Source organism: Lepisma saccharinum, chromosome 4, assembly GCF_977018435.1.
Source record: "Lepisma saccharinum chromosome 4, izLepSacc3.1, whole genome shotgun sequence".
Classification (NCBI taxonomy): Eukaryota; Metazoa; Arthropoda; class Insecta; order Zygentoma; family Lepismatidae; genus Lepisma; species Lepisma saccharinum.
The window spans coordinates 73,582,217-73,608,283 of NC_139232.1; the positions used below are offsets into that span (position 1 = coordinate 73,582,217).

The following is a 26,067-nucleotide window of genomic DNA, read 5'->3' on the forward strand; positions in this document are numbered from 1 at the left end:
TTATGTCTACCATTTATCCAGACGTGATCCTAAAGTACTTCATTTGACATCAAATCTGGAAATCCCGTAGTCATCTCTCTGAACTAAAACACACAACGAACAGGTTCTACACCTGCATATGTAGCTATCTGAACTGCAATTGCCAGAAATGCTCCAAGAGACAAGTGACTCTCATGGTGCCAATTTTGAGTACCAACACTACTTGCATCACATGTATAATGATCTTGAAGTGTTTTGCTACATTCTGGTTCATCATAGCATTTTGTACATGCTCTGAATATATAGTTACACCCTTTATAAGTTGTGAAACTTTTTTTTGATACACCCTATATAATAAATTGTAATTTGCATGTGTTTTCTTTATTCTAATTGCAAAATATACTGTAGAAATTCAATAATATTAAGAGGTAGAAATATTTTGTGTTTGCATGTGCACTGCAGCTGATGTTTAACTTTTCACAGGAGAAGAAGCAAAGAATCCACAGAAAACGATACCGTTGGCCATTCTTATATCTCTGTTGGTAGTTTTCCTGTCCTATTTTGGATTGTCAACTGTACTGACATTGATCTTACCATATTATTTACAGGTATTGTGGATTTTTATATATTTTATCACAAGTTTGATGGATATTTTTTCAGAAGTTTTATTGCCCCTAACTCAGAAAGTAGATGACACAGATACCTACAATTTTGTACAAATGCATATAGACATCAGTACTGTGCGATCTTGAGTTTATCATGCTCTTAAAGAAAACCCACAGCTGAAAAATCTCAGCTATGTGAGAGAATGGAGTGAAAGGCCAGGAACTAGAACTGATGGAGGTCATCGGAATCGTGTTCAGCTGGGGTTTTCTTTAAGAGCATGATAAACTCAAGATCGCGCAGTACTGATGTCTACACATTCATACCCATAATATTCCCTCAGTCTCATATGGATGTCAATTTGTAGCACATTTTCTGCGGTTATAAACTCGATCACGGCACGCTACTTCAGGCGCTTCACCAACATTGCATGGTTTCATGCTGACATTTTCCTCGCAATAGTTCAACACCTCCTGGCGATAGAAGTTTGAAACCTTCAATGGAGAAGGTGGAAAGTCTTATAAGTGCAATGTATGGTTGCTCAAAATCCAAAATGCGTTTACAAGGTAACAAAGAGAATTAAAACATAGGAAGCGTTACTTTTCAGCATGCCCTCGTATATATACTTTATTGCGGAGCCATTTCAGGATTGTAATGTTGTTCATTGACATTCCAAATTACAGTTTGCAGAATTTCAACACAAAATGTTAATAAGAAAATGAAATTAGACATGCCATATTTAATGCAAAATGTTGAATTTTTCACGAGTTTTGTATCTCCTAAACCAATTAAATCTCAAACTCAAAATTTTTACTGGAGTTACTTATCCTAAAATACTGTATTGTGTACAAATTTCAGATTTTTAAACAACTGCCCACCAGAGATATTTAACCCTGAACTTGGAATTTTTTAACAAAAAGTACATGTTTATGACCCTGTAGAAAAACAAATATTAAAGTCTCAAGCTTCAAATAATTTTGACATACTCTATTGGTACACAAGTACTTGCACAAAAAAATTCAAGTGTCAAGCAAACTGCCTTCCCCCCCCCCAAAAAAAAATGTCCGAAAATGTCATTTTGAGCCATTAAAATACACAATTTTAACCTTAAAATTTATTATGAAGGAATAATATTTAGAACATTACACAGAAATATAATTGTAGCCTATAATGTGCTTAACATCACAGATTTTGTCTCATTGTCGTAGGACTTACCAGAGCTGAGAAAAAAAAGTTGCCGCTGATGCTTACGAATGGAGAAAATGACGCGCGCCATGATAAAAAAATGCCCGCCATCTTCAAATCGGTGATAATAAAAATAAAATAAGAGTGGTTCTGAACTGTCAATATATGAGGCTCACACCACTCAAAAAATAAACTTTTTTAAAAATGGTCAAGCAACCAGGTTGTATGATTTCATATGGATTGACCCTACTGCATGTGACAACATTTATACAGGGTGGCGCAGAGAAACAGCAAATTTGAATGTGGAATTGGCAACACTGTAGCACCGGCATTTGTTTGGGACTGATACAACATCATTGAGGAGGCTTTGCTATTTAGTAATGATGCAGCATTGGAATGGTTCGGAGCATGCTTTTGCTGTGAAAACTTTTTATAAGAACGGTGATAGTGTGAATGCAGCGCAAAGGGTATTTCGGCAGCATTACCAGCTAGGACATCATGCTCGTGTTCCATCGGCTTGTGCGATTACAACATGGGTGCGTAATTTCGAAGAAACCGGTTCAGCATTGAAGAAGAAGCCCCCAGGTAGAGTTTGAACAGTGTGTATACCAAAGAATATTGAAGCAGTTCGAGTTGCCATTCAGAGCAGCCCTCGCCGCTCCGTTCAACAACATGCATCAGCCCTACAGTGTAGTCGAAGAAGCGTACAAAGAATACTGCATGAAATGAAGTTCCACCCCTATAAGTTACAGATTGTGCAGCAATTACATCCTGAAGACCCTGTGTTGAGTAAGAAGTTTTGCAAATTGGTGTTGGCTAAGGTTAATGAGGATGCTAATTTCCTAAACAATTTGTGGATGTCTGACGAAGCCCATTTCCACCTTAGCGGCTATGTTAACAAACAGAATTTCCGTTACTGGTCACAGGAAAATGCTTGTCAGCTTCACGAGCATCCATTACATAGCACCAAGGTTACAGTATGGTGTGCAGTGTCAAGTCATAGTGTTTTCAGCCCTTTTTTTAAGAAAAAACTGAGGAAGGCATTGCAACAACAGCGACATCAAATCGATATGTTGGTATGCTTGAAACATTATTTGCACTGAAGTTGCACAACGCACATCTTGACACCGACAACATGTGGTTTCAGCAGGACTGCTCGACAGTCGATGGAGGCGATTCGCAAATTGTTTGGAAGGTGGATCATTTCACGTAACGGTGACATTTCATGGCCTCCGAGATCCCCTGATCTCAGTGTTTGTGATTTCTTTCTGTGGGGACACATCCTGCAACCATTGCTGAACTGAAACAGAAGATTGCAGCAGAAATCACTGATATTCCTCGAGACATGATACAGTGGGCATTCCAGAGTTTCCACAGCAGACTTTCAGAATGTGTACGCCGAGATGGAACACATCTTTCTGATGTAATCTTTAAGAAGTAAAGTGACATGTAAAATGACATGTAAATGTCATAGTTAATGGCATACTATGTACGTGCATATCCATCATTAAATGTATTTTTTCCTGTGATTATTCGTGCATTTTACGTCAATTGAAATTTTGCCGTTTTTCTGCGCCACCCTGTATTAGTGTAGGTACCTACATTTATAAAGAATAAAGTTACTATTCATGTTCAGTGAGGATGGAGGGAGGCAGGGTGTAATGAAGCTCTGGAATACAAAAATCCTATGTTAAAGTAAATTTTTTCCTTTTATGTTCTTTACAGGATGTTAATGCCCCATTACCACATGTTTTTGATGAAATAGGCTGGTCTTATGCAAAATGGATTGTTATTGCAGGAGCTCTCTGTGGCTTGAGTTCAAGGTATATTTCTCTCTTCATAAATATATTTCTTACCACATAGATTTATTGCAAGTTTTAATAACTTTTTAGCATTAAGATTAGTGATGCGCTCAATTGAATGGCCAGTATATTGATGTACTAGTAAAATTACAAATAATTTTTACCAATCCTATATTTCTGTAAATAAGATAGAATGCAGTTTACTTTCACAGATCATTTTATTATTTTTTTTTGTATCAATGTGAAGTCAAAATCCATGTATGTTCTTTGTTTAAAAGAATTTAAAACCTATGAAAGGTATCAGGACTAGGGCTGATCTGATACTCTTACTAATTCCCACCAATACTGATTTCGATACTTGGAAATTAAACTATTTTAAAGTTGTTCAAAATTTTGTTATAGTTGTGATGTGTTTGTGTGTGTCTTGTGTAGTAGTTGTGCTGTCTAATGTGTTTGTGTTCGTCTTGTGTAGTAATTGTGCTGTCTAATGTGTTTGTGTTTGTGTTTGTCTTGTGTAGTAGTTCCTCCATTCATATTGGGGGTTAGGCGTAGAGCTGACAACTCTGCACTGTAAAAAGCCATGTCAAGAATCAGCAATATAAGGCCATGGATGTTCCCAAGGTAAAATATTCCGGAGGTAAAATAGTCCCCCGTTCGGATCTCCGGGTGGGGACTACTTTGGGAGGTCCCTGGACTAAGGATAATATCTACATTAGGAATAAGGATATTAAATTAGGCACCTGGAATGTTCTGAGCCTTTACCGGCCTGGGGCATTTCAGTGTACAGTTAATGAGATAGTGAAGTATAAATTAGATGTAGTAGCTGTCCAGGAAGTTAGGTGGCCAGGAGAAGGGAATTGTAAAACTAAAAATTATACTTTTTTCTATGGTGGTACTGAAAATCATAATTTTGGAACAGGCTTTTTCATAAATAATAGAATTATCTCAGCTCTTAAAACAGTAGAATTTATTAATGATAGGATATCATATGCAGTTTTACAGGGTAGGTGGTGTAAAATTATTTTAATAAACATACATGCACCAACGGAAGATAAAGATGATAATACTAAAGATGATTTTTATACAGAGTTAGAACAGGTCTTTGATAAATTTTCTCAGTATGATATGAAAATTCTGTTAGGTGACTGTAATGCACAGATTGGCAAAGAAGAGACATTTAAACCCACGATTGGTAAAGAAAGTCTTCATGAATTAAGTAATGATAATGGTATAAGATTGATTACTTTTGCAACCTCAAAGAATTTAATTGTGAAAAGTACCACTTTTAAACATAAAGATATCCATAAATATACCTGGTCTTCTCCAGATGGTAAAACTCATAATCAGATAGATCATATTCTCATTGATAAGAGAAGGCATACTAGTATAATTGACGTTCGTACACATAGAGGTGCTGACTGTGCCAGTGACCATTATTTAGTAATTGCTAAATTAAGAGAAAAACTCTCAGTGATAAATCATAAGCAACAAAATCTAAAAGTTATAAAATTTGATACAGGAAAGTTTACTGATGAAAGAATTAAGAAAGATTACCAAATTAAACTGTCAAATAGATTTGATGTTTTGCAGGATTTAAATGATGATGAAAATATAAATGAAACAGACGTAAATAAGAATTGGGAGCACATACGTAATGCAATAGAATCAGCAGCTAAAGAAAGTATAGGATACCATAAACCGAGAAAAAGTAAGCCATGGTTTGATAATGAATGTCATAATCTAATAGAAATAAGAAATCAGGCTAGACTTAGGTGGTTAAATAACTCTGATGATACAAATCTAAACAATTATAATAGAATAAAGCGAGAAGTTAACCGCACGTTTAGAAGTAAAAAAAGAGATTACTTGAAAAGCAAAATTAACGAAATTGAAACAAACAGCAAAAATAAGAATATCAGAGATTTATATAAAGGTGTAAATGAGTTTAGAAAGGGGTGGCAACCTAAAGTAAACTTGATAAAAGATAAAGACGGTGATTTTCTAGCTGACCCAAGCGATATTCTAAATAGATGGAAGAACTACTTTAATGACCTTTTAAATGTCCATGTAGGAGATAAATCAGAAGTGAATGAAGTCCACACAGCAGAACCTTTAGTTCCAGAACCTAATTTGACTGAAGTTAAAGATGCTATTAAAAGGCTAAAGAATAACAAAGCACCTGGCATTGATTTAATACCAGCTGAGTTAATTAAATATGGTGGAAATTCATTAATATGTCAAATTCATAAATTAATTTGTTTAATATGGAATAAAGAAGAAATCCCTCAACAGTGGAAAGAATCCATAATTGTTCCTGTGTTTAAAAAAGGTGATAAAATGAACTGCAATAATTACCGTGGAATTTCTCTACTCTCAACAACATATAAAATATTATCTAACATTCTTTTAACAAGACTAACCCCATATGCTAATGAAATTATAGGTGATTATCAATGTGGATTTAAACGCAACAGATCAACTACAGATCAAATTTTTCACATCAGACAGACACTTGAAAAAAAGTGGGAATATAATCAAAATGTCCATCAGCTATTCATTGATTTCAAAAAAGCATATGATTCGGTCAAAAGAGATAAATTATATAATATATTAGTAGAGTTTGGAATACCTAAGAAGCTTGTTAGTATGATAAAAATATGCACCAGTGAAACAGAAAGTAAAATTCGTGTGGGTATTAATATGTCTGACAAATTTACAATTCATGATGGGTTAAAACAAGGAGATGCATTATCTCCATTGCTCTTTAATTTTGCCTTAGAATATGCTGTTAGGAAGGTAAACGAAACTAAAGAAGGACTAAAATTAAATGGTGTGACTCAGTTGTTAGCATATGCAGATGATGTAGACTTACTGGGGGATGATGTGAATACAATTAAGAATAATGCTAAAATATTTTTCAAAACTGCTAAAGAGATAGGTTTGGAAGTTAACAAAGAGAAAACTAAATATATGCTTACAGGGCGAAACCAAGTGTTAGGTAATAATCAAAATCTAATTATTGATAACAACTCTTTTGAAACAGTTTCCAAATTCAAATACTTAGGAGTAATATTAACAAATGAAAATTATATTAAAGAGGAAATAAAAAGTAGCCTTAATTCAGGAAATGCATGTTACTTCTCTCTTCATAAACTTTTGTCTTCTCGTTTAATATCTAAGAAACTAAAAGTTAAAATATACAAAACAGTAATTTTGCCTGTAGTATTATATGGGTGTGAAACTTGGTCCCTTACATTGAAAGAGGAACATAAATTGAGAGTATTTGAAAATAAGATCCTTAGGAAAATCTTTGGACCTAAAAGGGATGAGGAGACAGGTGAGTGGAAAAGGTTACATAATTTAGAACTACATAATTTGTATTCATGTCCAGACATTATTAGAATAATTAAATCAAGAAGACTTAGGTGGGCAGGCCATGTGGCACGAATGGGAGAGGAAAGAGGAGTTTACAGGATTCTTGTTGGGAAACCTGATGGTAAGAGACCAGTAGGAAGGCCAAGACGAAGATGGAGGGACAACGTGGAGATGGACCTAAGGGAAATCGGTAGGGATGGAAAAGAGTATATAGAACTTGCTCAAGATAGGGACAGATGGAAGGCCTGTGTTGCTGCAGCCATGAACCTTCGGGTTTAAGGAGGCTAGAGAGTTAGTTAGTTAGTTAGTTAAAGTTGTTCAAAATATTTACAAATTTTAAAATATAATTTTTAATTGGACCAATGCCATATCAATCTATGAGAATTTTAATATAAAATATTCATAATTTCACATAGCATCATTATTTTATAATGATGTTATGTGAATTCCATTTCTTCCCACAATGTGGTTGCGAAAACAATGATAATTATACATTTTGCATCATTTCCAAGATATTTAGACCCCTTGAAAGTGTCATGTGGGATTTTTCCAGACCCTTTGAGATTCCTGGAGTCCAAGAAATTATCAGCTGGTATCATTGATTAAATTGTAGCCTGTACTTTCCAATGCTGATACCACTGGTATTGTCAGATACCGATACATCGGTATTGGTTTTGGCTCAACTGTAATCAGGACACACCTATATTGTTTGTATTTAATTAAAATCCCCTATGAAATGTTTTTCATTTTGTATCGATTGATTGATTTAGTTTATTTTACTTCACTTTTCCGTCACTTTTGGCTATTTGTGAGTGATGATGGTGATGAGTGATGATATGATGCAATTGATGAAAGGACAATCACAAAGAACACCCATAACCAGGCCTGGAATCAAACCTGTGACCCTTGACCTCATAGCATGCCATGCTAACCACTCCACCATTGAGTTGTTTTTTTTTTTTTAAATAATAATAATAATGTCGTCAATTATGTGTGCTGGTAAATTTCACATGTATACTTTATGAAAGTTGTGTGCTTTTTGCTTTGCTGATGCAAGAATTATTTTGTCTTATCTTTCAGCTTATTTGGAGGCATGTTTCCACTTCCAAGAATCATATATGCCATGTCCTCAGATGGATTGCTTTTTGAATTCTTAGGTCGTGTAAATACAAGATTCCATACGCCTGTGATTGCAACGTTGATATCTGGAGTATTTACAGGTTAGATATGATTAACTTCTTCTTCTAAATAATTTTAAATTCAGTTTACATTTTGTTCATCGTTATACATAACACCAATATGACACTTCATATACTGTTTTTGAATCCAAGATATTGTGACCGCCTACCTATTCTCGTAGCACTTCTGGCAACTGGAGAATCGCAGGGGACCAACTTCCTTACTGGGATTTTTACCTTTCAGGTTTTTGTCACATACGCTAACTCATGCAAAATGTCAAAAACAAATCTGGTGTTAGTAATTTCAGGTTTTTATTAATTTTTACATGCAAACATGCTTGAGATTTATTAAAAAACAATCCGATTCCATTGCGCTCAGACACAGCATATCTCCACACTCCTATTCCTCTATTTTATACAATGCGATTGCCAATATCACTTTTCTGTACATTGCTGTCAAAGTTATAATTCATACAGCATGATTGCCATTGTAGTTTTTTACACATTGCTGGCAAAGTTGTAATTTGTACAGCGTGATTATTTTTATATACAACATTTTCAACTAGAGAACTTATGATCTGTCATAAATTCCCCGGGTTGGGAAATTTGACTTTCTTACTGAGAATCAAGAAGAAATGTCAAATACTTCACGCATTACTAAAATTATGACATTGTTTACATGCAAGAAGTTAGTTAGGAAACAAACACCACATAAACAAAGATATAACATGTAAGATTATGACAAAATATCAGATTCATATATTAAATAACTTAACATGCATAAACACAAAACAGAATACACATATGTACAGTGTGTATGCATAATCGCAGAACCAAATTTGTACAATTTTCAAGCGTAAACACAAAACAACACACATGCAGTTTACATGCATCAGTAAAAAAAAAAGAAAACACATCATGTACAATTTGCATGCAGAGATAAAATCATCACATGTGCATACATAAATAAGCATAAATTAGCATGCATACATTTAAAACATGCAATAGACAACATGTATGCACAAACTCCACATATCACAAACATGGTACCACTAAAATTTACAATTGTTATCATGCTCTCATTAAATATAGTTAGACAGCATCATGCAACTGCTCCAAACCTAACTCATGAAGTTGCAAATCGTTACACATGCTTAAAAGTTTGTTTATCCAAAGTTTTTGTTTGTCCAATGAACAATGCCAAACTTCGATATTTTTTACGGAAATATTTGCAATGTCTTTTCCAGTGTTGCAGCATATGGCTTTCACTGTGTTATCATCATGAATTTGCATACAAACAAAAGGACCTTGGTATAAATTACAATATTTTTTATAATGCAAGTGATAGTGTCACTTTGAGGATGCAGTTTTATGAAGATCAGATTGCCTTGCTTTACTGAAATTTTTATTGCTTGTTTTTCATGCTGTTTTATAATATGTTTTTGTCTCTTATTGAAACTACATGTTTCTGCCATAAGCAGCTTATTTTTCCACGTTGCTACATCAGGAATGCGATCCGTTAGTATTTTTTTACAGATATTTTGAAGTTCAATATTTAGCCTGAGTTCTTTGGAGCACAACCTGTACTGGAACAAATTTTATTATTTAACAGATGTAAAATGGCAGGAATATGGCTAGACCATTGCTTATGTTTACCATTGCAAAATATACGCATCAATCTATTTATTTCCTGGTGATATCTCTCCACTAAGTTGGCACTTGGATGATAACTGGGAATGTAAAAAATTTTTACATTGAGAGCATTCATAGCTTTTATAAAATGTTCTGCACGAAATTGTGGACCATTGTCACATATAATGATTGTTGGTATTCCCAAATGGATGAAGTAAGAATGTGTTCATTTTCTAGTTATGATGGGAGCTGTACTATTGCCAATAGGATATGCCACAAGATAACGGCTAGCAGAATCTAATACTGTTAGTAAATATTTTTCACCTTTGGAAGAACGTATGAATGGACTTTGTAAATCAATAAATAATATTTCACCTGGTTTTGAGGGTTTATGCATGATTTCCAGATACTTAGGAGGATGTTTATCTGGTTTATTTTTCATGCAAATTTCACAATCAGTGATGTAAGATTTTGTCTCTCTTTTCATATGAGGCCAGTAAAATATTTGGTAAATTTTACCGAGTGTCTTGTCTGTACCAAAATGACCACCTTGATCATGATACTTGTGCAGTACAAGATTTACTAATGACAGAGGCACACATATTCTTATCCGGTTTGGATTGTGAAAATCTTTGATGGTAAGTAGATCATTGTGAATAAGGTATATATTCTTCCAGTTTCGATGTTTGCTCTGTTGTGAACTTTCACAACCAGTGATAACAGATTTAACACCACTGCAATACGGATCACTATTTTGTTCATTAACAAAATTGTTTTTATCACATATTAATGACTCATCAAGATACTCAAAGTTATTCATGAATATGAGTTCATTATTATGGTCATTAAAAGATCGGCTCAACAGGTCTGCCAAGAGGTTTTCTTTACCTCTACAATACTCGACATGGAATGAGTACTGTTGTATTTGAATAAACCATCTAGTCAGCCTATTGTTCCAAGTGTGTGCAGATTCTAACCACGTGAGGGATTTATGATCTGTGATAACAGTAAATTTTCTACCTAACAATAGAGATTTAAATTTGTCCAGTGTAAAGAGTATTGCTAACACTTCTACTTCAGTGGATGTATATGATTTCTCAAAAGGTTTCAACATCCTTGACACGAATCCAATCGGACGCATGTTGTTGTCTACCAGTTGAAAACAATATCCTGCAATGCCTATATTTGATCCATCAGTTTGAACAAAAAATGGTTTGTTCAAATCTGGATGGTAAAGCATTGTTTCTGCAATAATGGACTGTTTCAACAACTCAAAGGAGCATTGTGCACTTTCATCCCATTCCCACTTTTTGCCTTTTTTCAATAACTGGTACAAGGGATGTGCCATGATGGCATAATCTTTAACATATTTTGATAGCCAATTGAAACTTCCCAAGACTTTCTGCAGTTGCTTGATATTGCAAGGGACAGGTAAGTCTTTTATGGCTTGAACATACTTGGGAGATTTCTCATAACCCTGTGCACTGATAGAATGCCCTAAAAATTCCACCTTGACTTGACAAAACCTACATTTGTCCAGTCTCAGTGTCATGTTGGCATCTCGTAACTTGTCAAAAATAAGTCTTAAGTGAAAAAGATGTTGCTCGAAAGACAAGCTTTTGACAATTACATCGTCTACATAACATACTGTAAAAGATTCCGTACCTTCCAAGGTTCGTGTCAGAGCATTAATGAAAGCAGACGTTCCATTGATTGATCCAAACACTACCCTTGTGAACTGGTAAAGTTTTCCCTGAAAACTCAAAGCAGTATACTTTCTTGCTTTGGGGTGTAAGGGGACCTGCCAGAAAGCATTAACCAGATCTAGGGAGGACAAACATTGACATCCATGGAAACTCATTAAGAGTTGATTTATGTTCATAGGATGTAATTGCTCAAGCTTGACATGTTTGTTGATATTTCTTTGGTCTAAGCAGAGACGAATGCCTCCTCTGGGCTTGACTACAACTAGGAGAGGACATAAGTACTCTGATTCAGAATATTCAATAATGCCTAAGTTGAAAATTTGTTCTATTTGCCTGCCAACTTCGTCCCTATATGCTAATGGTATTGGATAGTTTTTGTTAACTATTGGTGTGGAAGTATCCAGTTCTATTGTGTGTGTATACTTGTTACAGAGACCTGGTAATTCAGAAAACAATGTTTTATATTGTTTTAACAACTGAAATAAAGCTATCCTTTGTGACTCATTTAAATGTTCACACTCTTTAACCCTTCTCCACAAGTCTTCATCAGAAGGATGAGAGGATGACTGTGGGGATATGTTAGAGACAGAAGGTCTGAAATCTAACTCTTCTTCCGGACAACTTTCATTTGAAACAGCGATAAATTTGGAGAATTTGCTTCCTTCGCTCGATTACAAGAGTAAGCCTCGCTGGACAAAGCCTAAAGTACTATCAATATTGTATAGGACATCTAAACGGAGAATAATGTCTACTTTTAAATGTCTGACTACCAGGAATTTAATGTAAAAGGAAAGTCCACAAATTTCAACGTTCAAATGAGTGGAACCTATTAGTTTGTCTTTCCTTTTCCCTGTATAGTCAACTAATTTAATACCTGTAACTGGCAATAGCCGTGGTTTAGAAGCCTGACTACAAATAGACTTCCACAGGATTTCTGAGAGAACACTGACCTCAGCGCCACTATCAAGTAAAGAAGTATATTCCTTATTGTTTATTCTTACTTTTATGTGAGCAGAAGGTTTAAGCTTGCTATTAGTATTTATGGGTTGCTTACAATTTTTAATTTCAGCACTGCAGTTTATTTCATCACATTCACTTAAGTTTATGAAATGAATAGCAGGATTTATCGCATCACTCACATCACCTGCTTTTTGACATGAGCTCGTAACTAGTTTAACGAGTTGAACTGGTGTATGTCTGCCTGGACTGTGATTTTATTCTGATTGACATCATTGAATAGACCCTTTTGTTTCAAGAAATCAAAAACTACATTCATCCCAGACTTTGACATGCTTGAGATTTATTAAAAAACAATCCGATTCACATGCATCGCAAAAACTTACAACCATGGCTTCCATTCCGCTCAGACACAGCATATCTCCACACTCCTATTCCTCTATTTTATACAATGCGATTGCCAATATCACTTTTCTGTACATTGCTGTCAAAGTTATAATTCATACAGCATGATTGCCATTGTAGTTTTTTACACATTGCTGGCAAAGTTGTAATTTGTACAGCGTGATTATTTTTATATACAACATTTTCAACTAGAGAACTTATGATCTGTCATAGTTTTCTAGTTACGATGGAAGCCGTGGTTGTAAGTTTTTGCGATGCATGTGAATCGGATTGTTTTTTAATAAATCTCAAGCATGTTTGCATGTAAAAATTAATAAAAACCTGAAATTACTAACACCAGATTTGTTTTTGACATTTTGCATGAGTTAGCGTATGTGACAAAAACCTGAAAGGTAAAAATCCCAGTAAGGAAGTTGGTCCCCTGCGATTCTCCAGTTGCCAGAAGTGCTACGAGAATAGGTAGGCGGTCACAATATACTGTTTTTGAATCCAAGATATGCCTTAGTTTTTATTTGGGATGGACCAATATGAAATTTGTCTCAATACCAAAAGAGTAGTAATATTAAATTTACTGATATTGATAACTGATATTCTACTAATCTAATATTCTGATATGTAATTGCAAATGTTCCATGTAGAGCTTTAGGGGTTCATTAACCCACACATTTAATGTTTTTATCTAGGTGACGGCAATTGGTTTTATCTTTGAAAATATATATAGACTTTTACTTTTCAAAACAAAGCATACAAATTATGCATTTATATTCATTAAAATAATAAAAAAATGGCAGAATTTTGTAAAAAATTACAAGCTATTTGTGACCAATTGACCTTCCTAGCTGTGGACATCCACATCATGGGAGACCACTTGGAAACCTCCATACACATCAAACCGACCAACCACCTCCAGTATCTCAACTATTCCAGCTCACACCCCTACCACACCAAAAAAGCCATCCCATCACATCTTGGTCCAAAATACTCCCACCCCTTCCACACCACCCCTGCCACCTCACAGGTGCAATAAACCCAGGTTCAAGACCTGCCCCATACTTATCACCTCTCCCACCCTCCAGATCCCCACCATGGCAGGTGAGTTCACCCTTCATCCCAAGGGCACCTGCCACTCATCCAACCTCCTCTACACCCTCATCTGCCAAATCTGCGGCAACTTCTACGTTGGCGAAACCTCCACCCCCTTGAGCCTTAGGATCAATAACCATCGCTCCTCCACCCAAAACTCCGATTTCACAGTTGCCATCCAAACCAACAGCCATAACATCACCTTCAACAACTGTTTCCATGTCGCCATAATCCTTCTTTTACCCCCCCCCCCCCACCCCACTCAGACACGTCTTTCCGCAGGCAATGGGAAAGGGCCTATATATCAGGCATGCACACCACTATACCCCCAGACTCAACCTAGCCAACCAATAACCCTTTCCCCTCTTCCCCAAAACCACCCGCCCTATGCAGTAAACACTGATGAAAGTACCTTAAATTTGTTTCCTATCTTCTAACTTTCTCTGGCAACATTGTACCAACGCTGTTTTCTGTGCTCCTATACTTCGTGAATCTGTGCACCTCTTTATTCTCCGATGACAATGTGACCTAGGTCACGAAATATCAATGTATATCTTTTCCTGTGGTAAGTGTTTACTGTCTCCTTCATCATTTGTAAAAGTATCAGTAATTTTACTATTAAACCAATATGACCCTATTGGTCAATACCAGTAGAGAATCAATTAATCAACTCAATAACTAAATTTTATTTTGAAAATTTTACACTGTTACTGTATTAGTACAGGGTGTCTGAAAAGTCATACAACCGAGACTTTGAATGTATGTAACTTTTGTACAAAAAGCGATAGAGACATGAACCTTGCACTGGATATTAACTTTGTGTATGTGGATATTTTTTAGCATTAATAACGAAAATGATTTTTTGTTGTTTGAACATGATTTCATGTGTTCAGAGTCTTGGTTGCATGACTTTTGGGACACCCTGTATTTAAATATTTAATGCTTATGCTATTTTTGTTAAGTGTTTTGTTGTACAATGATAGTTTCTACTAAGTAACATGAACTGTTCATCACTCAGTATACTTTATGTCATTCGTATTTTTTAAATTTATTTTAGGAGCCATGGCATTAATATTTAATTTAGAGGAGCTAGTTGATATGATGTCTATAGGCACTCTACTGGCTTATACACTGGTAGCAGCATGTGTATTGCTTCTCAGGTAATTAGAATATTATTGTTATTTGTAGTTAGAGTTTATATTTGTTGGATTAAAGACTATTCTATTCCTTGCATCAAAGATTGGGAGAAAATGTTTGCATGTTGTTGTGTAAAACATACTATCTACATCAATGTTCTGCTTCTCCAAAATAAATTGAACTTTGTTGACAATCAATACATGGTGACCTTGTGTACAGTCGCAAACACTTATGATGAACTAACAGTGGAGGGCTTATCCAACATTCAACCACGTGATAAGGAACCCCTATCTATCTCCCAAACTTTTCCCTAACTTCCCGACTAAATACCAAACTGACAAACCCACCAGCTATGACAGGTGAGCCACAGTTGAAAATTCTCTAAAAATATAAGTATTAATCGTGAAATTCGCACAACCTGCCAATCAAACCGAACCTTAACTTAAATCTATCATTACTACAAGTTGTATGCTAATCTTTAATAAACTGATGTTCACAACCTATGTGTCATCATTCATTAAGAGATATACCACTCCATGGGACACCCTGCATTTAATTCACATGTGTGCCGTTCCTAACTTTTCTTTAATTTAATTGGTATTACCAGCGATTACTCTGAATCCCTCGCATCACTTGAAGATGACCCTCAAAGATTTCTGTTTATATCTAAAGAGGATGTTTAATGATGACCAGTGTGAATTAGAATTCCCCTCCCTCCTGGAAGTGAAGACTGTCATTAGTACACAAATTACTAAATATCTATACACTGAGAAATTATTTAGGTGAAAGTGTAACACCACGGTTCAGAAATACCCATTTATTAACAGAGAATGTAAAAAAAAAAAAATCACTTTCAGGTATACAGACGTTAATCCACAATACACCAAACTTTACGTCATTGTTCAAGTTAATGATCCATACAAGAAAGTGCCCATGAAACTACAGATTTTCATGATGTTCAACTGGGCTTTTAATAATCAAGCATGTCTGTGTAAACACGTAAATCAAAATAGAATGCTTTACACAATCACAACCCAAGCATGATCTCCCTTGCAATAGGAGAATTAAAATAATAAAAAAAAAAGGTGGACAGATTTCAAGTTTAACCAATAAATGAAAATATGCTTTCAGACAACTTGTTTTACACATAAAAGCTGATATCAGCTGTGAGAGGTTCCATACTTTAACTATAAGTTACCCATTTACTTGAGAAAAGGTCACATGACCTGGAGCGAAAATCACCATATTTCACTTTTACCATAAAGAGATCTGAAATGTTAATTTATACACAACATAGGTCCATATTCTTATTCCTTTCAGTTATTTTATTGTTCATCAAATTCTCGTAATCGTATTGTTTTCAAAATGACGGCGCAACACCCTTTGTTATATTCCAAGATTTGTGACGCAAGAAGTTCGCGAATTATGGCCATAAGACGCATCACACGAATGCTAGCATGCGTAGAAGATGTGAACGTAACGTTTTCAAAGTTCCTTAAACAACCATCCGGTTGTCATTTAAATACAAGAAGAATTTTGTACTTACATCACAGCTGCAAATACAAACCATGGGACTATGACAGCCGGCCGAAAATTTCACATATCTTCCGATCTGACAGTCGTTCGTCTCAATACTTGTACATGTACGTGATTCCCAAACTCTTGTGCTTAAACGTGATATGCATTACAACTCGCACTATCTTAATAAATCCGATATCGTTCGATTCCTCTTCGTGCGTATTCCCTTGCAACATCCTTCGTTCCCCATCCTTCCCGCTAGTCCCAAGGCGCGTTCAAAAGTTCCAGTTCCGGTCAACACTTTTTCTTCTTCTTCTATTTCCAAGAGATCTTATGCACACTAAGTCTCCCTGAAGTCAATTAACTTCTTTCAATTTAAGTCCACATTAAAGGCATAAATCTTTCTATTTTCTACACAAGTATTGCTTTGCCGTAACAATTATCACGATGACAATAAATAAAATGTTGAAGTAATCAGCTTTAATTTTTACATACCAATACACATTATCTACGCACACAGAAACAGCAAAGGCCATCTATTGAGCAAAAATCATACTATTTGTGAAAGCATCGCAGACTACTGCCACCTAGTGAGTAAATCCTGAACACCATCAAAACACACGTAAACTATTCAAATCAAGGTCCGTGGTATTAATCTACACTTTTGACATGAATTTAGTAAAGAATAAATACAGTCTACAATTAAAAAAAGTATTTATAACAATATTCATTATACACTTTTGGGTTGCATTGTACCATTGATTTTCATTGAGGTCATTACAATGCAGATATGTCCATGAATGTAGATTTCCACAGGTATATATGAAGTCACCACACATCAGTGGTGAAATAATATTTCAGATGGTATAGTTTTAAGTAAAAATATTACTGAATTTGATCAGAAATGTGCAAATTTTTCAATCTGCATGTTTATGTTGCAATCAGGTTTGTAATGGGAGATATGAATGTCGAGCAGTATATTACTCCTCCTCAACTCCATCACAGTTGTCAGTTTCATTGAACTTAAAAAATCATGCAGAGTAATGCCAATTTTTTTTCTACTGTTTTATACAACTGATGTTTATTGTTTTTGCCAGTTTTAATTTAACATAAATTTGTGTCCTTAGTTATAAGCATTTTATTTAATGGCTGATTTTTGTTTAATCAGTGGTTTTTAAAGTAAAATTTATCTTCAATTCTATCTCATACTTTTGAGCCAAAATTTTATTTTTTGTCATACATGTTATTGTTTATTTTGCATAGTTGGTTTTTAGGTCATAAATATCCTAGCCCTAGTTATTATGTAGTCTTTGCATGCTCTCATCTATTTCTAATATAATTAGTTCCGACAATGAAGGTAAAATTTGATGGACTTAAAAATCTAGCGTACTTAGCCCAAAACCAGAAGATTTTTTTTCACAGATTGAAAAATGGTTATATTAATTTACAATGCCCATTTTTAGCTGTCACCAGCTTCATTGAAGATTTGTATCATTACTTTGAGAGATTGTCAGGGGGTTAAGGGAGAGTGGTCACTTTATTTTAAACAACAAAAATGTAGGGATTATCACCATTTACTATTCCATTAATGAACGGTTTATTGTTACTTGGATATCTGGGTTAATTGGTTCATTCTAAATGTCATGGGAGAGGATAATCACCTTTTTAAACATTAAATGTAACATACAACATTTACACTTACGTTAATTGACAATTTTTGTTAGTTTTATATGCCTTAGGTGAGGTGGTTGTCTAATTTTGGATCTCAAGGGGTAAAGCAGAGATTTTTTTTTTTTTTTTGTCATTCAAGAGGATAGAGTCATCAATCATGGCTTATTGTTAGTTTTCAGTGTCTTTAGTCTGGGATCCATGATTTATTCATATATTTACTATGATACAAATGAAAGTATTCATAAATGTTTATTGTAAAATATTAATACAAGTTAATTAGGACTCAACCAATGCTGCTACTAATGCATCTATATTGGTCGATATACCCAGTATAAATATCAGAAATATCTGTTCTGTTGGAATTTAATCACTGATACTTTTACAGAGTCTGTATTTCTTTCAGAGTACACAAAATGACACACAGGATTTTTGCAGAGTTTAAATATGATGCGATTTGTGCATCATAAATGCATTTTTTTTTTTTTGCGACGACTTTGTGAGAAGAAATGTTTTTTTCTGATTAAATCCTTCTCTCGTGAAATTTTGAATATTTTAAATTAATACTCTGGTAGCTTTATATAGTAAAGTTCCAATGGAGAATGTATTTATTAAGATGTATAAATATTCCGAACTATAAGATGTTTCAATTTCAAAGTATCGACATCACTGTCTAAAATTAATTATTTTATTATAAAAATCATTATTTTTGGCCTTGAATTTTTGGAAAATTCACCTTGAAAACCTGGAATGATACTTGAATTTTACCTGGATCATGAAGAGGTTACCCTACATTCACTTCACTGCATCATCTTCTTCCTTTCAAGTTATGTGTTCCATTCCTCTCTGGTTTTCCCTTTCTTCTTCATTCTTATTGGAAGTCTGAAGAGTCAGCATGTGAATCCAACTGCATTGAACAATAGCATTTATGCTGGCAGTGGGCAATTTTTTAAATAATTAGGGAAATACTGTAGTGCATGTCTTAAGAATCAGAGGGTTTCTTGCATGAGTCTATTGAAACATCAAAATAGTGATTGTTATCAGGAGTCCTCAAAGAGTACTGCATGCTAAATTAAGGGATTAATATATTCCTTTTGACAACTAATGCTTTTGATTTGAGTTTTTGTTAAAGTCATTTCAATCACAGATGGGTTCTTTTAGTTCAAAGTGGGATCCAAACTACTATGTACCACCACCAGGAATGAAACTCAGAATCCCTTGAAGGCAACAATGTAACCACGCTGCCATCCAGGAGGCCTGCTAGTGCTTTTGTGAATGGAGGAATAGACTGTTATTGGTTACTCTGTTTTTGAGATATTGAGAGGGATTCAAATCCAAGTACATTTCCATGATTACATGCATGCAATAATACTTTCCCTATTTCCTCTCTCACTGCTATATATTTTTACTACCAAAAAGTCTAATGCAACGTTACCTTGTTGCCTGTGTGGAATGTATTATTTAAATTAGGATAACATTTTTGACGGTTGATTGTTGTGGTCTCTGTATGTAGTAAGACTACCTCCAAATGATTTACAGAGTTATCTTTGACATGGGAGTGCTTGTCCATGTGTTTTACAGTATCATAAGGTAAGTGTTGCTTATTTTCTGGTTTTTCCTATATTCAACTTTAATATGAAGTTAGTTAGTTCTACTCTTCATATTTAAAAAAAATCTTCTAGGATCTTGGGGAAGTGAACTGCACTTTTTTATTAAGGTGGCATTTATTAATAAGAAGCATGTATACAAATGGGGTGGTATGTAATGTGTCTGAACGTATGTACCGGTTTTGTTTACTTTTTTGTATTTTTGTGTCTGAACAGTGTTTTGTTTGAACTAATGGTTGCAAATTATAGGTGTGAAGCAGATATTTCTGAAGAACAGGGTGGATACAGATTACTTAGGAAAGCTGATGGAGGGTTTGAGGAGATGTAAGGCTTCTTGTGATTTTGTATGTTGTAAAACAGGGTGAGGGAGCCTCAGCTTAGTATGCATATTGTAGTAGGGTATGGATTTTTTTTCTTTTTGCTTTATTTTTTTTATGTCATGTATAATTGCTTGTGTGTGGTGGATAAGTGCGTGAATGTATATGAGTTTGCAATGCATGCTACGTTCATCTATTGTGCTTTTATTGGAATTGAAATTTCAAGGTGTAACACTTGACTTGTATCTTTCATAAGAGAAGAAGTCAGCCCTAATAATCTTGGCAACTGCCAATGTTATTTCGTTAATCTTATTAGGAGAACCTGCAGACAGAAGTGGTGAGCAACACTTGTCACTTTGAAATGAAGTTTCATAAATAAAAGCAATCTTTTGTATAAGAGTGGCATGATAAGTTCCACATGTCACTTGTTTCTTGCAGATCACTTGGGCTGTGTTTCTTTGTGATTTTTACTCAACAGCATACATTGTATCGCCTCAGTCTATTGTTGTTTTTCCCAGACTTGGAGGAAAAGTGCCTATTCTGGTGTGCAGAGTTTGTGGTTAAGTGTCGCTTGTCACTTTGGTCTGGAAGCTCCTTAACTCAGCAGGATGCATGTTCACTGCCAGGACATGGGGTTGCATGGTGGGTAAATTTCACCTGCAAGCAAAATTGCTTCGTAAATCCAAATTACAATTTCTTAAGACATGTAAATAATAATACCTTCATTGATTACAGTAATTTTATTAGGTTTAAATATTTTTATTGTATTATGTATCGATAAAGATGGGGAACAGAGATGGTAAGATGAGCACTCTCCACGGATGCAAGGATGCACCCTGGGTAAATTTTACCCACATGCAAAATTCCTTCTTAAGTCCAAATTGTTTTAAAGCTGTTAAATAACTTTACCTCTATTTATTAAACTCATTTTATTAATTTTGAACATTTTTTTTGTATTACACATTTGATAAAATGAGAGAGAGAAAAAAGAACATGTTGATATACCAATCTGAAATGCATAAGTGCACGTTGGGTGAAAATTTTCCAGGCAATGTTTCTATAGCTCTGTAAACAGAACTACCCAAGTCTCACAGCTAAATCAAGGTCCCAATAGTCAGAAAAGTTCAATGGAATGGTACTGAGAAGGGTAGCCTCAGACACTCGTTGGAAATGTTCAAAAAATATATTTTAAAACCGTGTGGATAATTTTTATCCATACGTCCATCCATATGGGTTAAGAACAGAATTGTAATGTGTTGAGTTAGTTGAGAAGTTTGATTTCCGGGTGTCATGTCATAAGTGCAATTAAATCATAAGCTCCTATAAGTATCTACAGCAGTAGGAGAACCTTGGAGTTTGTAAATAGGAAAGGATTATTTTTTTTTTGCTTGCTGCAATACTAATGCTAACTGTAAAGATTTCTGAAGCTTGTACAAATTTTAGTACTCAATCACTAATTAAGGTAATTGCAGATTTGGAAAGCTAAAACGATGCTAGGGAGGTCACTGGGTGGGCTGATTCATGCTAGAACATCTGTTGATGTATAATTTTATTGATTATGCAATACATTCAAAGTTAGTAAATTTGTAATAAAATATATTTTCTTAATGATTTGGCCATTCTGTGTGTCGGCAGTTCTTATTGAAAATATTATTTTAAAAATAATATTTTTTTACAATATGCATACATTTTAAATTGTTCCTATGAGGGATAGTCGAAAAATAGTATCTCATAGTATTATTTCCCAGAAACCATAGATGTGTTTGAAAGCAGAGTGCTGTTTCAGAGAAAGAAAGCTAAGCAGCATGTACTTGGCAGGCATGCGGAGCAGAGGTGTGTCGATGGCTATGAATGGAATGTGAAACGTCCAGTACCGAAATTCATAACTGACTGATGGAAGTGTGTTGAAGCAAATGGTGCAGCAATGGTGCCAGAAGTTCCAAGATGGGCAGTAAAGTGTAGTAGATCACACACTCTATAGTTCCAACCTGGCACCCAGTGTCTACCAATTCTTCTCTGCTTTAGAGAAGGCATCGGGAGGGAAGCAATTCACCGCCAATGTAGCAATTAAATAAATCTTTACCAATTCGTTCATAATAAGGACGCACAGTTTTACAAACCGGGATTCTCAAACTTTTGAAGCAGCATGACAAGTGCATCATTATCTGTGGGGACTATGTTGAAAAATAGTGGAAGAATACCCCCTTTCTGTACATATTATGTTCTATCTTTAGAATAAAAATCCCTTCAGATAATATTGTTTTTAAACTACCCCTCATAATAAGAAACTATATAAAATTTAGGGATGGGCCAATATGAAATTTTGGCCGATACCGATATAAAATTTACCGATACCGACAACCGATATTCTACCGATCCAATATAAAATTAGAAATGGTCTTTGAAGAACCTGAAGGTTCATTGACCTTCTTAATAAATGTGTGTTTCAAGGTGACTGCAGTGAAAAAGAAATTACATATTTATACATTTACATTTTTAGAAAGTAGGGCATGGAGAAAATTACAACAAAATGGCAGAATTTTGCACTAAATTATCAGATATTTAACGATATATCAGATCGGTAAAATAATCGGTAATTTTACTGATAAACCGATACACCGATATGCCTATATCGGCCGATACTGATAGAGTACTCATTAATCAGTCTCATCCCCAATAAAATTATTATATGGTCTAGAAAGTGGCTTGTTTCATTGCAAGCTGCTATCATAACTTGTTCATGGCACACATTCACTGAAGTTAAAACGACCACCACCAAAGATAACTGTACAGGACATTTTCTTCAAGGCTGCTACTTCTGAAAAAGACACTACGGAATCACATGCATTCTCCCAAATAAAAATATATTGAACTCTAATTTGCAAATTTTCCAATTTTTCTCAGGCTACTAGCTCCATAACCGTTATAGGTGTCTAAAAAATGGTAATAACCAAAATATGTATATTTTTTTTTTTTTTTTTTTTGTTTTAGGTCTACTTTTATGCACAGATAGACTAATTGTGACTGGACCTACTGTTCAAGGTTGTATCTTAATCACTATGTGCCCCCACCAGGTATAAAATCCTGGACCCCTTGATTACCATTATACCATCATCATGGAGGCCCTCCAAGTTTTATTTGGATGATTTTTTCAATATTTTCAGTGATTTGTGAAATACAGCTAAAAAAAAACAAAAAAATGACTGCCATTTTCCAAGATGGCGGCCACAGCACAGTATGCACAAGTGTATTATTGCGGAACACTAGTACTCTTAACATGCAAAGTCTGCCTTTTATAATAATTTTTTACAGGTGGAATCCTAAAATGACTAAAAAGTTTATAAAATCTGCTAGTTTTAAAAATGCATGTTTTTTTAAAGCTTTCAATTTTTTCTTAAGTAGCATGATTTTGAAGGCAATTATTTGCAACACAAATAATTTTTAATTTGCTTTGATTGTTTTGTGCTTGTCATTACATTTTGCATGTAATAAAAATGTTATTTTTTTAATTTATTTACTTTTTACTGTAGATTTTTTACCTAAAATAATTAAATAGTTTGATTTTGCTTAGCTTACATACTATATTTTCCCAGGTTTGAATGTGATGAATCGGATGAAGATGTAATTGTGTATGAAGAGTCGACAGGTCTAGTCACTTCCAGAGAGAATAGGACACTTTCAGTCGTGTTGAGGCAAATATTTTGTATGGGAAGAAATGAGAGACCCACATCTTTATCATACAGTATTGTAAAATGGGAAATATTTATTTTTTGTAAGTTTTTCTCATTTATGATATCCTTTTTTGTGTGAATGTCAGTATTGTTTTTAGTCCTCTTACCAAACTTATTTCCTTTCTTTTTATCCAATTTATAAATGAATAGTGCAATGTAGCAGTCTTGAATTGATGAAGTTTTGTGATTGGAGCCTTGTTGATATTTAATGTGTGTGTTATTATTGCATGTACTCAACATTAAAAAAATAGGATAAACTCATCTTACAAGAAAGGGACAGAATAATTAATCATTACTGAATACGTATATGCATTTTGATTCATCGGTGTCAGTGCTGTTAAAATTAGGGCTCTTATATTTATATAAACAATCTATAAATGAGTGTACCAATCTGTCATTTTGTTCTTTTACTTAATGTACTCAAGTTTTGTGAAATAGGTGTCTAATTTACCACTACTTTCTCTAAGGCAAAATCCACTAGAGTTGTACAGTATTTAAGAAGGCGATTGAATCCATCAGGTTGTTAATAAAAGGTTTACCGTTTTATATTGGATCAGTACAGACTTATGCATACTCTAGTGCTATATGCTATATATAGAATTTTTATATTATTTTTATCCCCTATGATGTATAAAGTAATCACCTTTTATATATATATATATATATATATATATACACACAGGAATAGGGTTAGAAATGGTGCCAGAAGGGCGGATAAATACAAATAATGAAGGAGACAGTAAACACTTACCACACGAATAGAAATAATTCAATATTTCGCGATCTGAGTCTCATTTTCAAGAAGGTAGATAAAAGATCGACGACACTGTGAGTAGAGGCACAGAATACTGACCGTAGCGTCTCTACGGTCAGTGTTGCCAGAAACAGTTGAAAGGAAACACGAAATACTTTAGCCAGTGTTTACTGTAAGGTGGGTGGGTAGTTTCGGGGAGGAGAGGAAAGAGTTACTGGTTGGCTAGGTTGAGTCCGGGGGGTATAGTGGCGTGCATGCCTGCTATATAGGCCCTTTCCCATCGCCTGCGGAAAGATGTGTCAGAGCGGGGGGGTAAAAGGTGGATGATGGCAACACGGAAGCAGTTATTGAAGGTGGTGTTATGGCTGTTGGTGTGGATGGCAACTGTGAAATCGGAGTTTTGGGTGGAGGAACGGTGATTATTTATCCTTAGATTCAAGGGGGTGGAGGTTTCGCCTAGGTAGAAGTTGCCGCAGATTTGACAGATGAGGGTGTAAATTAGATTGGATGAGTGGCAGGTGCCCTTAGGGTGAAGGGTGAACTCACCTGCCGCTGTAGGGATCAGGAGGGTGGGGGAGGTGATGAGTATGGGGCAGGTCTTGCATCTGGGTTTGTTGCACCTGTGGGCTGGGGGAAGGGGTGCGGAAGGGGTGGGGGTGTTTCGGACCAAGATGTTTTGGAGGTTGGGGGGGCGACGGAAGACGACCCTAGGTTTTTCCCGAAAGATGTCTCTGGTCTCGGGATCACTGTGCAGGATGGGGAGGAGGGAGTGGAGGGTATGTCTGATTTTCGTAATGTGAGGGTGGTATTGGGTGATCAGAGTTGGAGGGTGCATGCACGCCACTATACCCCCCGGACTCAACCTAGCCAACCAGTAACTCTTTCCTCTCCTCCCCAAAACTACCCACCCACCTTACAGTAAACACTGGCTAAAGTATTTCGTGTTTCCTTTCAACTGTTTCTGGCAACACTGACAGTAGAGACGCTATGGTCAGTATTCTGTGCCTCTACTCACAGTGTCGTCGATCTTTTATCTACCTTCTTGAAAATGCGACTCAGATCGCGAGATATTGAATTATTTCTATTCGTGTGGTAAGTGTTTACTGTCTCCTTCATTATTTGTGTGTGTGTGTGTGTATATATATATATATATATATATATATATATATATATATATATATATATATATATATATATATATATATATATTTTCCTTCTTGCATGTGCATTTCTACCATCCACTCACAACATTTATCTTCAGTTTGTGTACGAAATGGTTTCTTAAATCCTCTCGATATCTGTATCATATGTCAACAAGGGAAGTTAGTGAGATCCGCCCGACCTTGTGGCCGAGTGGTTAGCACATCGCGCTGCGATGCCAAGGGTCCCGGGTTCGAATCCCGGTCGGGCTTGGTTGTTTGTGAATGTCC

General features: G+C 35.2%; 1 protein-coding gene across 4 annotated transcripts in view; it reads left to right on the forward strand.

Annotated features, from left to right (window-relative positions):
- The window catches only part of LOC145986579 (uncharacterized), a 115,510-nt gene that overhangs the window by 78,488 nt on the left and 10,955 nt on the right, over positions 1-26,067 (forward strand). For 3 of the 4 annotated variants that reach the window (XM_083120745.1, XM_083120744.1, XM_083120747.1), the window contains 6 exons: positions 463-587; positions 3,493-3,590; positions 8,025-8,164; positions 14,963-15,065; positions 20,085-20,159; positions 23,746-23,924. In XM_083120745.1, the coding sequence (XP_082976871.1) occupies positions 463-587; positions 3,493-3,590; positions 8,025-8,164; positions 14,963-15,065; positions 20,085-20,159; positions 23,746-23,924 (720 nt within the window). The remainder of the gene's footprint in view (positions 1-462; positions 588-3,492; positions 3,591-8,024; positions 8,165-14,962; positions 15,066-20,084; positions 20,160-23,745; positions 23,925-26,067) is intronic. The other variant, XM_083120746.1, reaches the window with a different exon arrangement.